At 43.8% G+C, this 18,582-nt stretch overlaps 2 protein-coding genes across 7 annotated transcripts in view; both read left to right on the forward strand.

The window, feature by feature from the left end:
- Window positions 1-8,649, forward strand: part of IQCH (IQ motif containing H) — a 103,487-nt gene extending 94,838 nt beyond the window's left edge. For 5 of the 6 annotated variants that reach the window (XM_087972937.1, XM_087972935.1, XM_087972939.1 and 2 more), the window contains 5 exons: window positions 3,046-3,168; window positions 3,646-3,707; window positions 4,321-4,429; window positions 6,538-6,641; window positions 8,110-8,649. In XM_087972937.1, coding sequence (XP_087829063.1) covers window positions 3,046-3,168; window positions 3,646-3,707; window positions 4,321-4,429; window positions 6,538-6,641; window position 8,110 — 399 coding nt within the window. In that variant the 3' untranslated portion in view covers window positions 8,111-8,649. Of the gene's footprint in view, window positions 1-3,045; window positions 3,169-3,645; window positions 3,708-4,320; window positions 4,430-6,537; window positions 6,643-8,109 lie in introns of those variants that run through there. The other variant, XM_087972936.1, reaches the window with a different exon arrangement.
- Window positions 8,650-12,151: 3,502 nt separating this feature from the next.
- C11H15orf61 (chromosome 11 C15orf61 homolog) lies at window positions 12,152-16,990 on the forward strand. Its single transcript, XM_026673128.2, is given in 3 exon segments — window positions 12,152-12,316; window positions 12,319-12,528; window positions 15,844-16,990. Coding segments are annotated over 3 exon segments (480 nt in total). The 5' UTR covers window positions 12,152-12,174; the 3' UTR covers window positions 15,972-16,990.
- Window positions 16,991-18,582: the final 1,592 nt, after the last annotated feature.

Consider the following 18,582-nt stretch of genomic DNA (forward strand, 5'->3'; position numbering starts at 1 on the left):
CCCCTGGTAGTTCAGATTCTTGTAGAGAGCTTAAGCTTGTAATAAATCTTTATACTCATGTGAACTGCTGTTCTTTCCCAAACCCTTTTCCAATAAAACAAACACGAACCAAAAGGAAGAGATTCTTACAAATCCCCGGTTAAAAGACTGCTGGAAACTAATTAACTTTAATAAGCACAAGCCTCACCAAAACTGTGCGAACTCTGCCAAGAATAACAGATAAGAAATATTTCACACCAGAGTCTTCAAATACCAAGTAAGCTACTGCAATGTCCACGAGGCTGTAGTTTCAAAACGTCTTTGCTTTCTGCAAAGAACATTCGCTTCGCAACTGGCTTTTATCTTCTTGAAGGAGGGACCATCACCTTGCAGCCTTATTCCCGAGTCGCCCGTGCTGCTGCAGCTCTGCTCTTTCCTGCGAGCAGCCCTGCATGCACGCACACTTGGCTCCTCGGGAACCTCCTCATTCCTGCTGCCAGCCCCCACCATCTCTGAAGGCAACAGTCCACTCCCTGGTAGTCCTGGCTCCTCATCCGAGTCCTCGCTTTCCTCAGCCGTCTGCACCAGCTGCCGGCTAACCCCAACAACTGCCTCAATTTTCTGATTTCCCTGGCATTTGGTATGTGCATCTTCATGCAACCACATTATTGTAATTCTCCCCCTCACCCCCCCCCCCCAAAAAATATTTCAGTTTGTTTTTCTGTTGAATTGTAGCACGTATATGTTATATTAAAGGTGGGGAAAATTTGAAGTGATTTATCTTGATCTAATTTTTTTTCTTCTTCCCCAAAACCTGGTATTTTAGCACGGGTGTGTAAACTTTCTATAGCCGCTGCATGGGGAAATTGCTTTATGGCCAGGTTTTGTGCATTCCCCCAAATGTCAAGATTGATAACCTTTTGGTCTATTCTTCTCAAGCTGCTAAGTGGGGCAAGAGGAGTAAAAATGACTTCCGATTCAGTTCCAGTTCCAGGTATTAGAAAGTAAGCAAGCAGCCATTCTTTACATTAAAATAATTGCAGGTTAATGCATATCTGTCACTTTTGACCTGCCCGTTGCCCACAGCATATCATTTCTTCCTTGTTCAGCCAAGCGTTCGGGGTAAAACTGGAGATCCACCACATCAAATCTTTTAAAGAACTGGGAGAAACAAACAGAGACAAATCTTTTTACAGTGCATGATCTATAATGAATGATTAAGTAAAAACACTTTATGTGAAATTATGATGTTAATAATGCTTCTGTCCCCGCGAATTTATTATGTGTTCACTGGGCTGCTTGCTTTGATTTTGATAAAATGGAGCGGCGACCGAGTACGAGTGATGGTTTTTATTTTTAGAAATCTCCTTTGCCAGAGCAAATTTCCTAGATACCGCCGCTACTGTAATTATGTAGAAAACCAATCACTCATTATACTTAGGATACATTATCTTTGAGACAGATGAGGCTAAATAAGCAAGACATTAATAATTCATCCCGCAGTTCATTATGCATGTGTTTGTCTGCTTTGTAGCTGAAATAAGCACCTCATCAGACCGATGCCTGCGTTTAAACAATGGTTCGGTGTTATTGCTGCTACATTCGGGTTTACGCTTGTTAAGCTGTGATTTGGATTATTTTATCAAGCATTCGTTTGTTTGATTTGTCTCCGTCTTTTGCCAGGGACAAAACTTTGGGTACCTGTTCTGGAAGCCTTTCTTTCAGCCACTGGCCCTGCCCTGTGGCTGCTTGCCTGTCTCATAATAGTGCATGGGCGAACATGGTGTGCAAAGGAAGAGATGTGGTTGCCACTCGGGTTAGCAGTTCCATGCCAAAATTAACCCTTGAGAAGGAGGGATTTGGGATGAGGGGGACGAAGGCTGGACTTCATATCCACAATATCTGTCCATTAAATTGGAGAACTAGCTTAAAAATCTCTACTCTCACGGTTCTAATGCTGTACTGCAAAAAATAACTAAAATAATAAAATTATCCCATTGGAATATGGAATATCAGCAAAAGCTGCTCGAGACACGCATTGGTTGCATAAGCTTTCCAAACTGCCTTTCTACATACGGCACCTTTTGAACCCTGCGTGCGCCCATTGAAACTCGGGTCTTTACTGGATGATCCCCAAAATGACTCGGCAGAGGCATCAGCTAGCATGGCTGAAACCCCTCGGCTCTTATCCCCACCCCACCCTGATTTCTGCCAACAACCAGACACAATTTTGCTTAGCAGAGCTTTGCAAATATTGTATTATTAGCCTTCTTGACATTGTGATAGCCAGTTGATGGCACAACGGTGGGCAGCCAGTGCCCCTCCCCGGTGCCTTTCTTATGGCCCTTGGGGATCCCCTCTGGATCCAGGGGTCTCCAAACTTGGCAACTTTAAGACTTATGGACTTCAACTCCCAGAATTCTCCAGCCAGTGGGAGTTGGGTTTCCTTACAATAAGTAAAAACTACAAATCCCTCCCCTGCACCCATTATCACATCACAAGCCCCAATCACCATCTGTCCTAGCTTGAGACGTCCCCTCACCCAGGTGCAGAAATAACATGACCTTGATTTACAAAAAGAATGTTATTATGTCTAACTACATGCACTCCAAGAAATTCCCCCCCTCCCATTTTCCCAGACTCAAGAATGTGTTCAGTGTGGAAGCGTCTGGTGTCAATATGGCTTCCAGAGCTGACGCTCCCACTCCTAAAATCCTTAATCTTCCAGTGGGAACAGAAACTGAGCTGGTCTGGAGGGCGACAGGTTGGGAAAGCTGCACAGGGAGGTCTCTGCATCAGCATCATGCAGTGTGACAACAGGACTAAATGTGTCAACAGGACTTAACGAATGGAGGTGCCTCCTTGAGTTACAGTGCTAAACCCCCTTCTTTGTTCAAGTGAATCCACTCCAAAGGCTGAGATTTGCTTCTTTGGAGAAGACAAAGAGGAAATATGCCAGGAGACTGAAGATTTAGCTACTCTTGTGTAAATCTGCACTCCAGCCTCAAAGCTGGAATCTCTCAGGAATTCCTCGGCCTTCACTCTTTCTCCTTTCTCCTTTGCCAGGCCTCCCTGGTCAGCCGCTACATTCTCATGAGCAGTTCAATTAAGAACGGCAACCTTTCCTTCATCTACTATAATGTTTTCCTCCAGATGTGCAAAGCTCACGGGATTGGCTACGATGTGCGGGTAAGAACGATGCCTGCTTTAATTTCAGTGAAATAATAATAATAGGCAAATAGGCTGGGGAAGAAATTGAGGGTCAACCTCGAAAATGCGTGAACCACACATTAACTGTTTTGGGAAAAGAATCTCTCTTTTTGCCTCGGATCAATTTCGATGCAATCTGTGATTGTGTGCGTTTATTAATACAGTTCAAATACTGAAATCCTGATTTCAGGTCATTAGGACTTGCAGGGAGATGGGGAGAGAAGGAAGGAATTACAAATATATTTTATTTACAGATACTTTCTCTTGCTGAATACTTGACCATCAACTTTTTATATCACCTTGGAAGTGAAAATCTTATTCGGCTTGCTCTTAATTTTTGTCCTTACGTCATCTCACGTAACGCGCCTTAGCAGGTGATCGTGGGAAATTGTATGTTTAGCATTTCCAGACACAGTAAAAAAATAAAAAGCTTAATGTCTTATCCCTTCTCAACAGCTAAAAGAAGGAACCATTTTTATCTTGTTTGAAGACCAGAAACGAAACACATTTGGAATGATGTAAGTTCCCAAGAGCATCGCTGGTCCTTGATGGTCCTGGAGTTTAAGATTCCTTCTCTCTGCCCTTTGCCAGTTTTCTGAAAGATTAAACCTCGGGGAGAATGGCTCCTTAACAGACCCTGATGGCTACGGCACAGAATCGTGTCAGAAAAGCCAGATTAAAAATATCCATAGCTATTTTTACCTGGTAACTATTCTTCAAGAGTAGCCCCAGCTCAAGCCTCACTTGAAACAGTTGAACTCTTTTTAGGGTGGATCTGAGCAACCCCCAGTTTCCGTGCCCTTAATAATGCTGGGGTTCTCCTACTACCAGCGCTCCCTGTTCACATATTTGAGATGCTTTAGCAAAGATAAGACTCTCGTGTTTCGAATGACTCAAGCTTTTGCCCTCCTCCATTACTTGATTAATAAAAAATATTTATTACACAAATCCTTTTTACTGACAAGTTAAAATGGAGCCTCATCTTTTGTACCTCCCTGAAGATGGCCACCTTCGGAGATTGAAAATATTCATTAAATCCCACCGTCTGACAGGCCCAAACGAGAGGGCGATTGTTTTTAAGCCTGCGAATAGAATCATTGGCAAAGACATTTCTTTGGATATCATTAACAGAACAATTGGAGAACATCTCCAGGGGGCCCTCATGACCTTTGCTCAGCATCTCTTCATCATCTATCAAGAATTATCAGCACCTAATATGCATGCCGAGACCAATTTTAAGGTGAGGTGTTAATTAACTAACGATCCCAGTTAAATTTTTGTTCAAGGGACAGAAAACACCTCATGCTGTATTATAAGCAAGTGCTAAACCATCCTCGCTTCTGCTCGTAGCAGTACGTATTTCACAGCTTACGGGTCAATATTGTGAGATTCCCGGCGAATCTGTTAGTTAAATGTAAGGGTTTTAGTACAGGAGCATGGATTTGCTTGGGCTGAGAGCGATTGGTGTATTTGTTTAAAAAACACACGCACACAACACAACCCTCTCTAGCATGAATGGCCTAGCTCCTGAGAAAATTAGATTTTCATTTTGCATACATCCACTCTTGGATTTACTAATTGGAGAGGCAAAAAAATGCACTTCTCCCCAAAGACTTCTATTGATTCGTCAAATGAAACGGTTGAGATGTTTGAAATATTAAAACACATCCATTAGGAGGAGGCAAACAAATAGGCTGTTTATGTCCCAATAGCTACGGAAGGGTGATGGCTGTAAGCCCAGAGCTTATACCCTTGTCTACTACGTTTTGCCCAATAGGATGGCTATCAAAGCAAGGACTTACTTAGGGAGCCTCTGGAGTGCTGGTGTTTTGTGAATGGCCGTTCACTTGCAGCTCAGCTCCTTTCAACACAGAACATAGAATAACAGGAGTGGAAGGGACCTTGGAGGTCTTCTAGTCCAACTCCCTGCTCAAGCAGGAGACAGTATATCATGTGCAGGCAAATGGTGCTCCAGTCTCTTCCTGGAAAGCTCCAACGATGGAGCTCCTGATTAATTGTTTTCACTGTCATGAAATTTCTTCTTAATTCTAGGCTGGCTCTCTCTCTTTCACCAAGTACTTCTTGTCCGGCTCTCTTGGAGAATAAATCAACCCCTTCTTCACTGTGACAGCCCCCTCTAATACTAAAAGACTATCATATCACCCCGGCCCTTCTCTTTGTTAGACTAGACGGATCTTCCAATTCCTGCAACCTATTAATTGTACTTCCAACTTCTTACAAGTTGTATTTTGTGTGCTACTGCATGGTGATGGCTTGGTTTCTACTTCAAAGATGGCCCTGGAAATACACTCAGTCCCAGCAGTGATTCTGAGTGATGAACGGGAAAGCAGTGGTCCATCTCAACCCCAGCGAAGGCACCATGAAGCGGCCACCACCCCACCCCCCCACACACACACAAGAGATGTCAAAAAATAAAGAGCATCTCTTGATTATATGAATGTGGTCTCCATAATGGCTTCTGTGACACCACACCACCCAGATTGACATGGATCTTGCACATGTCTGAGGTCATCCTTGCATATGGATGGAAACTGAACAAGGAGAGATTCAGCCTGGAAATAAGGAGAAGCGTTCTGACTGTGAGAGCAATCAGCCAATGGACCAGCTGGCCACCAGCAGTTGCGAATGCTTCAACACTGGAAGCTTTCGAGAAGAGACCGGACTGCCATCCATCAGAAATGATGCAGGGTTTCCTGCTTGGGCAGGGGGGGCTGGATTAGATGACCTACAAGGTCCCTTCCAACTCTGTTAATCTGTATCTGTATATACTTAGTTCTTTGGGCAGACTGTAGGATTCTGAAAGTTGAAGCCTAATCTTCCTGAATGGAAACAAGTCCAAAAATCAGAATATGCAACTTGCCCCTTCGGGCAACGCATTCAATTTTTGTGAAGATTCTGGGAAATGCTGAAGTCACCATTTTGGGTTTCTACGAACCAAGACTTCTGCCCAAACTTTGCTATTGTTTACAAGTCCCTTGCTGTAACTTTCAGATTATGGTAGCTTCAACTTTGGATGACGCCATAAGTCATGAGCAGGGGTCTCCAAATTTGGCAACCTTAAGATTTGTGGACTTCCAACTCCCAGGGAATTCTGGGAATTGAAGTCCACAAGCCTCAAAGTTGCCAAGTTTGGAGATCTCTGCTCATCAGGATTAAAAACATGTGCACCACCAGGGATGGGGAGAAATGGGATGCAGTTTCCTTGACTTTAGCCTAGCATCTTCCATCAACACAGGTGAATGTCAATTATGCTCAGTCCAGAAGCCCACCCAGGAGTGGGAGGCTGGACCTCTGGGGCTAATCTGCAGCATTCCCACCTCTTTCTAGGGAGCCATTCAGGATATTGAGAGGATCCTGGGGGTTACAGAACAGAACAAGTTAAAATTTGGAGAGGAAAAGAAGGCCTCAAAAGCAAAAACATCCAGAAAATAGTGAGTAAACATCCCTTTTCTGTCCATAGTGTCTTCCAATAATCCTTTTGCATTTTTCTTTTCCCCAAATCACACTTCATTCACTTCTCTGGAACAGGTGACTAGTCGGCCAGACCAAAAAAAAACATTCATTTTTCCTTAGGATTGGTAAAGGTTCCCCTCACACAGACATGCTAGTTGTTTTCCGGCTCCAGGGGGCGGTGCTCATCTCCGTTTCAAAACCAAAGAGCCAGCGCTGTCCGAAGACGTCTCTGTGGTCATGTGGCCGGCAGGACTAAACACCGAACATTGTTCCCTTCCCACCAAAGTGGTCCCTATTTTTCTACTTGTATTTTTTACAAGCTTTTGAACTGCTAGGTTGGTAGAAGCTGGGACAAGGAGCAGGAGCTCACTCCATTACGCGGTGCTAGGGATTCGAACCGCCAAACTGCTGACCTTCCTGATCGACAAGCTCAGTGTCTTAGCCCCTGAGCCACCACATTCCTACTTCCTTAGGATAGCTTGAGCCTAAAGCAGGGGTTTTCAAACTTGACTGGTGGACTTCAACTCCCAGAATTCCTCCTCCAGTCATGTTAGCTCAGGAATTCTGGGAGTTGAAGTCCACAAGTCTTAAACTTGCCAAGTTTGGAGACCCTTGGCCTAAAGCTTTAAAAATAATACTTAGTTGGGCACGTTTGTCTTTTGGAAGAGAAAAAATGTGTAATAGGATGCAAATGGTCAGTTCCCTCACTCCATAACATGCTCTCGGTTGTATGCCTATGATTTATTATAGGGTGGTATAACTATTTATAGAAATTAATATGTATACGAAGAAACCTCACAAATAAAGGCAAATATACAAGTCCCAGGATAATGTTGCAAGATTGAATCTGTATCAGTCACCGGGACGAGAGGTTTAGTCTTCCAAGCTTTAGGGTTCATGCTGGAGCCCATCTTCAGGGAACTTCTGTTTAGCAGTATGTGTGCTTTGGGCTATACTATGCATCGTATTTATGTGATGTCTGATTGGGTGTGGCTTCACTAGGCAACACATGAATACCATGCATACTACAGCCTAAAACAGGGGTCTCCAACCTTGGCAACTTGACGACTTAAGGATTTCAACTCCCAGAATTATGACTTGTGGACTTCAACTCCCACATGCTGGCTGAGGAATTCTGGGAGTTGAAATCCTTAAGTCGTCAAGTTGCCAAGGTTGGAGACCCCTGGCCCAAAGCACAGATTCTGATGGAGAGAAGTTCCCTGAGGAAGCAAGCACTCCAGCACCAATCCGAAAGCTCAAAAGACTAGATCTCTAGTCCAGGTGACTGTCCCAGATTGGATCTTGCAAAGAAACCTAAATATGAAATTTATACCTGCTCTCTTTTGGGGCAAAGCAACACTAATTATTGAAGATTATTAATTGTTTTGGAAGAAAAAAATACTCGAACGTTGATTTGTTAAGATATTTTTTTTGATCTTCCTACAGATTAAAATACACTCTTCACACCTTGAGATTCTCACCAGGCATCTTCAAACTCTTCGTCTTTTGAAGACTTCCACTTTTACACTTGTAAATCTGAAATTGTTTTTGAGATTTTTGAAAACCCCAAGTAGGTCCCCGTAGTGACCCAGGTTTTAAAAACTGTTAATATTAGATTAAGTTTCCTCTGAGTGCTTTACATGAGTATTTATTCCTCCAATAAATTGCAACGTATTTATAGTGAAAAAAAATAATTTCCCAATGTTGGAAGTGAGAAGACTCTTCTCATTTCTAAGATTTTTTAATTCATTTTTCCTTAAAGAAATGTGCCTAAAATTCAACTGTTGCATGGAAAAGAAGGAGACATTTTCATGCGTTTCATTGGATGATCTACTCAGAAGATCCACTGGGTTTCAAGGAATCATATCCCAATCCATTTTCAATGTCAACAATCCATAAGAACTGAAGGAAATCATAGGAACATTCAAAAGAGGACTTTAAATTCTATACTAGATTACATTACAAATAGTTTCATACTTCACAAATTTTTGGGAGTTGTTCTGTTACTCAAAAAAAAAAAAAAAAAAAGCACGATTTGCTTGGAAGTAATTATGCGGAACAAGATTTAAAACCCATTATCCAAATATGGAGAAACCTGTTCCTCACAGTGGCTGAGTTCAGATAACATACTTAACTAAGTTAATTAAATTAGTGCCTGCACAATATACTAAACTTGGTTGGTTTTGTTTAAAGATCTCGTGTGTTTTGTGAGCCCTGGTGCTTTGGTATTTATGACCTAAGGAATTATTCGAACTTAGGCAATGGCTTAATTCAGTAATCAGGCTAATTCAGTAAACAGTCTGTTTTTGAGATTCCCATTCTAAAGACATGGGCGTTATCAGTAACTGCTGAAAAGTTACTGCCTATTCTTAATGACACTTTTATTTTAAAAAAAAAGGTCTTTCTTATAGTTAGTACAATTTGCCCTGTTTCTTGTTCTCCAATCAGTATTTTTCAATCTTGGCCAGCCAGGGAATTCTGGGAGTTGAATTCCACATCTTTTGAAGCTGCCAACTTTGAAAAACGTGGCCTTAAACCAATTGCTGATTTGTAACCTGGAGTCAAATCCACACAGATCCGGCCAATATCAAGGAAGGGAGAAATACACAAATTTTGTTGTAGAAATACATGCTAGTTGCCAAGTACCTAAACTTTGACCATACAGCTATGGGGATGCTGCAATGGTCGTAGGCATGAAAAATGGTCATAAGTCGTAAGTCGAGGACTACTTCTAGTCATTTATGACACGGTTCCCAACCCCTGGTCCTGGCCCACAACCGGGCTTTGAGCCATTCAGAACTGGGCCACGGAAGTGGCGGGCAAGCACATGCGTGCACAAACCCTCTTGTGCGAGCAGCAGGCGAGCGTGTGCCCGTGTGCTGCCGCTCTTGCAAATGGAGCTGTGCGCATTTCCCCACCACTCAGTTGGAACCAGTCCCCCCACCCTGGGCCACAAAGCCAGATTTATGAGATAAGCTGTTCTTCTGTCCTAAGGCTTCCCGAGACACCAACAAACACATATAAAATCCAAAACTCTTTTATTTTAGTTCAATGGCTGTGAATTATCGTCATTCACAGCCCAGAATGAGTCTTAACTGGTTATAATTAGTCCCAGGGACATCTGCCAAAGTTTTTTGTAAGATGTCTGATAAGAACGCACCTTATCTTGCTTGAAGTGCTGCCAACGACTAAAGCCCCAATTAATCTTTTCATAATCAGAGAACAAATTCTCCACGGAGCTTTCAGAGTCCAAACCGATCAGAGCAAATGACGTTGCTTCCTGCAAAGGTTTCTGTACCTTTGCACTTCCTTTATACCTTAGGGGAGGGGCAATCACCTCTCAGCCTTACTCCTGAGTCGCCCCTTTTGTCTCAGCTGCTCTTGCCTTCTAGCAGCTCTGTGCACACGCACACTGGGAACAGGCTCCCCTTGTTCCTCTGCCTCGCTGCTGCCAGATTCTGGAGGCTCCGGAGTCAGCATCCCACTCCCAGATGGTCCTGGCCCCATCTCTGCATCGGACGCAGGACTCTCATCCGAGTCCTCCACAGACTCCCAAACTGGTCCCTGCTCTTCCCCACTGTCCGATTCCACTGCCGTCTGCACAGGCTGCCGGCGAACCACAACAGCTGTGGACCCACGGACTACTAATATGAATTTTGAGTGATGGTGGCTTGCTGACATTGGTGGGAGAAAGAGAGAGAGATCCAATCTAACCTTGGAGGGCTGGCGGTGATGTTCTCTCTCTCTCCCTCTCCCTCCCTCCCCTCCCTCTCTCTCTCTCACACACACACAGGTCCCTCACACACCCCACCCCCTCCAAGGCAGCCACATTCCTAACCTGCTTTTAGAGCTCTGTTCTGGGGGGAGGGGAGAGAGACGGTATCCTGCGATCCCCAATAAAGAACAACTGTTTGGTAGGAAAACAGGGTGGGGGTTTTCCTGCAGACTTTTTGGGGGACTTTCCCAGGGTCTCTGCAAAAAAAGCAGAAACAGCCTGGATTAATTGCTTTGGGGGGTGCTTTGGAAGTGATATTTCTCTGCGGACCACCAAAATTTTCTTGCGGACCACCAGTGGTCCCCGGCCCACCAGTTGATGACCACTGTTATAGAGCACTGCACACCAGAACAACTAGACACAACAACTTTTTCCTGAACGCCTTCACTCGGCTAAACAAAAAATTCCCTCCATGCTGTCCAACTATTTACAAAGTCTGCACTACAATCACTACCTCCTTATCGCCAATCCCCTCCCACTTGTGATTGTATGACTGTAACCTTGTCACTTGTATCCTTACGATTTATATTGACTGTTTCCAAGTATGATTTAATTTCTTATTGTATCCTATGACTATCATTAAGTGTTGGACCTGATGATTCTTGACTCTTGACAAATGTCTCTTTTCTTTTATGTACACTGAGAGCATTTGCACCGAAGACAAATTCCTTGTGTGTCCAATCACACTTGGCCAATAAAGAATTCTATTCTATTCTATTCTATTCTATTCCATTCCATTCCATTCCATTCCATTCCATTCCATTCCATTCCATTCTATATTCTATTCTATTCTATTCTATTCTATTCTATTCTATTCCATTCCATTCCATTCCATTCCATTCCATTCTATATTCTATTCTATTCTTCATCCCAATATTCTATTCTATTCTATTCTATTCTATTCTATTCTATTCTATTCTATTCTATTGTAATAATATAGGAAATACTCTAAATGCTCTGACGGTCATTTCAAAAAATCCTTTCTTAATGAGTACCTAGAAGCCAGGAGGAAGGTAAGTGCCAAATTTCAAGTTTGTAGGCTTGACGGTTCTGGAGATTTTGTGATGATGCATGAGTGGCATTTCGCTTTTATAAATATATATAGATTATCTATTTATGATGCAAAACAGGGGTCTTCAAACTTGGCAGCTTTTAAGACTTGTGGGACTTCAACTCCCAGAATCCCTAAGCTAACATGACCGGAGGAGGAACTCTGGGAGTTGAAGTCCACAAGTCTTAAAAGCGGTCTAGTTGGAAGACACCCCCCCACCCCCACCCCCACCCCCACCCCGTCCAAAGGGAAAGCCGGACCCAAATCCGTTGCTAGGATTCATGCTTTGTGTGTGGGGTGGGGGAGCAGTGCATTCTGGGAACAGAAGCCGCGCTGCCTTCTGATTGCGCGGGAATTGATTCGTTAGCGCAATCTCGCTCTCCGAGCGTGATGGATTGGCGCATAATTTTGTGGGGGGCGGGAAACTGCTGGCACTTCGGGGGTCGCTCTCCGGGGAAAGCCCACACAGACACGCGTGCGCGTGCCCCCAACCTGGGCAACTTTAAGACTGGCGGACTTCAACTCCCAGAATTCCCCAGTTGTGAGGTGAAGGCGCCGCCGACCGTGGGGTCGCGCGGAGGCCGCGGCGGCACGCGTCCTCCCGACGACGACGCCGGGGGAATGCGCGCGCACGCAGGGCCGGCGTCCACGCGCAGGCGCGGTGGGCGTCGTCGACCGGGTTTGCATGAGGCGGCTCTGGTGGGCCTGCGGGCGGGCGCTGGGCCGGCTGCACGCGGGCCTCCTGCGGGCCCTGTTGTGGCCGTCGGGGTCTCCGCCGCGGCCGGCCGCCTCGGAGGTGCTGACCCTCCACCTGCTGCAGCGCCGGCTTCCCCCTGGACCTCCTTCTGCGTCAAGTACAGCGCGGTGCGCAACGACCAGTTCGGCCGCTCCAGCTTCAACTGGGCGGTGCGCGGCGCCAACTACCACGTGCTGCGCACCGGCTGCTTCCCCTTCGTCAAGTACCACTGCTCCCGCGGGCCCCGCCAGGACCTGGACGGCCAGGACGCCCTGCTGGCCGCCCTCAAGCTGCTCAACCTGGGTGAGCCCGCGGGCGGCCTCTTGCAGGGGGGGGGCGGGCGGGGGGCGCAAGTGACCCCCCCTCTCTGTTTTTTTGGGGGGGGCTTCAACCCGGCTCTCCCTCTCAAGAAGGGCCCGGGCTTCCCCGCCTTCGTTGCGCCGGTTAAACCAACCTCAGGGCCGTCTTGATAGCCTTATGGGATCCCCGGGCAAAGCAGTGTCCTGGGGCCCCTAGGGCGACAATGACTCTAGAGGAATAAAAATGTAAAATGGTCGATAAATATATATTTTCATTTACCTACCTACCTAGATCTATTTCTATCTACTATCTATCTATCCTCTATCTAGACAGTCACTCATTTGAAATGGTATAAATTCTCCTGCTTGAACAGGGGTGGACTAGAAGACCTCAAAGGTCCCTTCCAGCTCATTCATTCTATTCTAAATGCCAGTCCTATTCTATTCTATTCTATTCCATTCTATTCATTCGTCTATTATATTGTAATATCTGTCTATCTATGGTATCTATCTAATCTCTATCATCTCTAGACAGGTGTCACCTTGGCAACTTTAGATTGGACTTCAACTCCCAGAATTCTCAGCCAGCAAATTCTGGGAGTTGAAGTCCACAAGTCTTAAAGTGCCAAGGTGACACCTGCTCTAGACAGTCACTTATTTAAAATGGTATAGATTCTCCTGCTTGAACAGGGGCTGGACTAGAAGACCTGAAAGTCCCTTCCAGCTCATTCTATTCTAAATGCCAATCCTATTCTATTCTATTTCTATTCCATTCTATTCTATTCTTCATTCGTCTATTCTATTCTATCTAATGTCTGTCTGTCTATCTATCTATCTAATATTTGTCTGTCTATATCTATGGTATCCATCTAATCTCTATCTATCTATCTATCTCTAGAGAGTCACTTATATGAAATGGTATCGATTCTCCTGCTTGAACAGGGGCTGGACTAGAAGACCTTGAAAGTCCCTTCCAGCTCATTCATTCTATTCTAAATGCCAATCCTATTCTATCTACCTCCATCTATCTACCTACCTACTTCTACCTATCTACCCCCCTCCCTCCCTCTACATCCATTTAGAAACTGACCATCTCCTTCACAGTGAAGCTGAGTATGTGCGTAAAAATAAGTCATAAAAATATGCAAACTAAAAACTATCATGCAAACGTAGATAGATTACCACACAAATACTTAAAAATCAGAATTAAAAGGCAGGGAGATTCGAGGGATTAACCCACCTGCACGGCTGCAAACATCTCTGCTGGGCCCAAGCAGTTCAGCAGAGCCAGGTCTCCCAGGGGAGTGCAGGGCCTGCCTTGCCTCCGGTTCCCTCCTGGACACTCCATAGAACAAAGGAGCATAGGTTGTGTAGTCCAGTACATCTAAAGGCTGTGGGTGATGCTCTGTGGCCGGCTGTCAAAACCAGACCTATGATCTTGACATGCAGGTTAGTCCAGGGCCGTCTTAACAGCATGATGGGCCCCAGGCAAAGCAAAGTGTCCTGGGGCCCCTACTACAACGACAACTCACAGGAATAAAAAATGTAAATGGTCGATAAATATACATTCGCATGTTAGTAGTAATTAAAAAATGCAGTAAAATGTAATAAATATGTCGCTGTATTTATATGATGCAAGGTGCATTGAAGGGTTGACATACAAAGTTCAAAATCTTTATTATTGTACATCATGTATACAACAAAATTGTTTTAGCCTCTACTGGTGCACTCCATACAAGAATACAAGACAACATGGAAACTATAAAGAGTAGTCCTTACACAAGTAGTTAAGAAAAACAACAGCTAGTCATACATTTCCATAAGTGCGTCATATGCTGTTCAACATGGCGTATGATCTTATATCGGGGGTCTCCAAAGTTTAAGACAAAGCTGGCTGAAGAATTATGGGAGTTGAAGCCCACAAGTCTTAAAGTTGCCACATTTGGGGACCCCTGTCTTACGGTATATACATATTACACACTACACTGGCACCAGTGACATTCGTTTGTGGTGCTATATTGTGTTCAGGAGTCTGACAGCCCCTGCGTAGAAGCTGGTTTTAAACCTGTTTGGCTGGCTGGCTATACTCCTGTGTCTTCTCCCCATGGTAAAAGTGCAAAGAGGTGTGAATCATTCCTAAGTAGCACATGGGGGCCCCTATGCTGGTGGGACTCACAGGCAAGTGCCCATCAGGCCCAGGCATGAAGACAGCCCTGGCCAACCTCTTGCTTTAAATTGCTGCAAAAGGAGCAGAATGATGGTGAAGAGAAGGGCCTGAAGGTCGTCTACTTCTTCTTCTGCTGCTGCTGCTAGAAGTTGACTTTCATTTTTTGCTTTGTTTTGTTCAACGGGAAGCAGGTCTCTGTTGACCAAACATGCAGTGACTGTGTGGCTAAAGAAACCAGTTAGGGAAAGGTGGGGAAAACATCTCTCCCCCCATCACCCCCCCTTCACTTTCCAGTGGCATTCTGAACCCTTTTCCCCCAAGAAAGCTCTCCAGTTCAAAATGTTCTGGAAACCTGACTTCCTGCGTGATGCTTGGATCCCACCAGCTCTGGGCGGCTGCTTGGCGGAGCCACTTGGGCACTAGGTGACTTCATGCACAGGTAGCCCTCAACCTCCAACCACAATGGAACTCAATATTCCTCTTGTTAAGTGAAACCTTTGTTAAGGAAGTTTTGCTCCATTTTATGACCTTTCTTGCCACGGTTGTTAAGTGAATCCCAGTTGAAAAGTTACTAATCCGGTTGTTAAGGGAATCTGGCTTCCTCATTGACTTTGCTTGTCAGAAGATCGCAAGAGGGAATCCCATGACCTTGGGACACAGCAACCGTCATAAAGCAATTGCCAAGCACCTGAATTTTGATCACATGACCCTGGGGATGCTGCAAAAATCACAACTCTGAAAAACGGTCGTAAGTCACACTTTTCAGTGCCGTTGTAACTTTGGTCACTAAATGAATGTCAGCCCTGGACCACAAATACCTTTTGCTGTATTCCCCCCCCTTTTTTTTGCAAGATGATGCTCAATGATGGAGCCAAGAGCCATTCCTAGCAGCCACTCAGACCACCTTTTCATGACAGACCTTTTTCTTTCCAAAAAAAAAAAAAAAGCTCTTTGTTCAAGGCTTTTTCTTACATTGGGCTGGCTGGGTTCACATCCAACATTTAGCTTCAAACAAACCCACAATATTGCTGGTAGGGCCAACCGGGGTCTTTAAACTTAATTTTCTTTTCCTGCTGTATCCTGAGTTTATTGGCAAAGCTGTTATGAATAGTGACAGTCGTGCAACTCCTAACCTGTTTCTTTTTGCACTAGGAATCCCAACATTATTATACGGAATTAGCTCTTGGTGTTTTGCCAGCGTCACCGAGACTGTTCAGACGTGCTGTGGCCCGGTCACTATTTACTTCCTGAATAAAGAAGACGAAGGCGCCATGTACTAAAACGTGATTTCAAAAACTGTTACTGTGCTAAATTATTGCTAAATTAATATAGACAAGAATATTTTCCCAATCTTTTGCTGTGTCAACATTCTTATGCAAACAGTATATGTATTTTTTCAAGGAATGTCCCTATTGTTGAAACGTATTGCTTTTCTTTGACTCTGTAAAACATATCAAATGCATGTTGAATTTTGCTCAAATGCAAAACCCAACAAAACTCTGGGAAATTACTTGAATTAACTTATTTCATTCAAAGCTGACATTTGCCTCTTAATGAAAATACTGATTTTTTACGATCTTGTCTAATTATCCAATTTTAAGTACAATTTAAAGCAATACCTTTCTTCATAATGAATTTTAAAAACTGTATAACTGATATTCAAACAGAGGTTCAGTTCTCTTTGATAAATAGAAGTTGTTTCTATTAAAATCCAGAGTTTTGAAAAAATGCCTCTGAAATTTCAGAGGGTTCAGTGTACCTGCAGCCAGGTAGAGTGATTGTAATATGGCCGAAATTTATCCTGTTACTTTCAGTGGAAGATCGTTAAGTGTGTGCTTGACTATTTGACTCAGTATGATTTAGTAGTAAGACACACTATGACTTTGTCGTATGCTTAATGTAAAAAATTACACTCAGTCACTCTAGTTTGTTGTCAAACTCTTTGACTTCCAAAGCTTTCCTGATAAAGTGTTGCAGGAATAATGTAGTTATGAAGACAGATCTAAAAACATGCCTAACATTTGTTCATTTTAAATTATTTCAGCAAGTTATTTTCATCTGGGACGTTTGCTATAAGAATATAATATAATTTATTTTTCAAAAGGCTCTTGTTAGATCTTGTGTTAGTCTATTTTTTAAAATCTATCAGAATTGAATTATGACTTGCTCTTATTCAGAAGACAAGTGGTACATTTGTTTTAACTGCAGCTCTAAATCTGTAATCAAGGAAACAATCCAGTATATTTGATACCAAAGGATATTCTTAATAACAAGTTAAATAAATAGTTCGCCCAGAGGAGTAGCTGGTGTGTTACATTAAGCTTCATTAATAATAAAAGTGACTATTAGCATTTTGCTAGATTGGCTGGAACTTATGTTCCCAGTAATGGGCAGAATTAAATAAGTGCAGCTCATAAGTTAAAGTCAAATACTGCTCGTTCATTGCTCCCGATTTTGTCGATACTCTTCTTTAAAGGTTTGGTCTCAGAACAAGACTGATAAAATGTTTTTTAATTACCACGCAATAAATAAAGCTTCCCCTTGGAGTGGCCCGTTCGCTAGCTGCAGCTTATTTGATTTCTGATAATGGAGAGTGCTGACTTTGCTTACCTGTTTTTCGATAAGTGGAGGGAACATGACTCCTTGTCTATAGCGCGCTGGGCCTCCCTCCTCGGAGAATCTCCTTGACAAACTACTCTATTGATCCCCCAGAATTTGACAGTGTTTGCAGCATTAATAGCAAGCAGAATCTTGCTCAGGGCGCTCACGGTGCAACAATTAGGCAAATGTAGTAAGAATTTTTCTTTTTATTACATGAAAATCAATGGATCTCCGGTTCTTCAAGAGCTGATCATGGTGAAGGATGAACTTGGAAGATGACTGAGGGCAAAGTTCAGAAGCAGTAATAGTATCACTAGGGGCTGTTTGTGTGGCTACTTGTTGCATTTAAACAGAAGGTGCGTTGTTCAGTTGATGCGAGGCGTCCCACTGTAGATGATAGGATAGATGAATTCTGTTGGGAACTAATTTGGGTAGGTATCGTCAAGAAAACCTCTTGGGACTGTTTTGCTGAGTGAAGAAAAGACTAGAGGCAGGTATTCATTATTCTTTCAATTTGAAATTCAGGATTATCAAAACTAATAAACAGTAGTATTTTAAAAATGCACACATGCAATCAACAACTGGGGTAGAAAGCCCACACAGATTTAACACAGCGATTGCATCAGCTCTGCTGCACCTCCAGATCTCCAAGCCCAGTGACAAAACCACAAAGATCTTGAAGACCTTGCAAAAAACCCCAGCAAAGTCATGGCCGATCTGTTCAAAGGGCAGATGGCCACAGCAAAACAAGGTTTCCTGGCTTCCACCAACTGATGATCCCTCACAGATGAGTTCTGGAGCAGCCTCTCCTGCAGGACCTACTGGGACGGGTTGGCATAATCCTCAGTGAGTGGCAACATGCTGGCTGTGCTTGAGTACCTGAAGGCCTCAGGGCTGTTCAGCATGGAGGGCATGGCATGGTTTTCAATTTGAGAAAAGCCAGTTCCAGGTAGATCTTTGGGACAATTCCAGAAGGTAGGAGGAACTAATTAGTGATGAAGACCCTAAGCTTTCCCACCCTGGAGGTTTCAAGCAGGAGCTGAGAGGATCTTTGTCAGGAATGTTCTTACGTGGACTCCAATCCTGGCCTTGGAGTTTGCACTTGCCACTCGAGGGTTCTGTCAACCCAGAAGTTCCTTCTCTGGCCTGTTGCAGCATAGAAACCACAATTCATAGAAACCTGATTGGTTCTTACCTTCCAATTCCTGACGTGTTTGAAAAACAAAAGTTTGGATTTCCTGTTGACATTTAAGTCATAGTGGTAGCTGCAACCATTGGTGGTAGACCAGC

This window comes from Notechis scutatus, chromosome 11 (genome assembly GCF_049901735.1).
Source record: "Notechis scutatus isolate UNSWTSFEM ecotype Mainland chromosome 11, rNotScu1.2, whole genome shotgun sequence".
Classification (NCBI taxonomy): Eukaryota; Metazoa; Chordata; class Lepidosauria; order Squamata; family Elapidae; genus Notechis; species Notechis scutatus.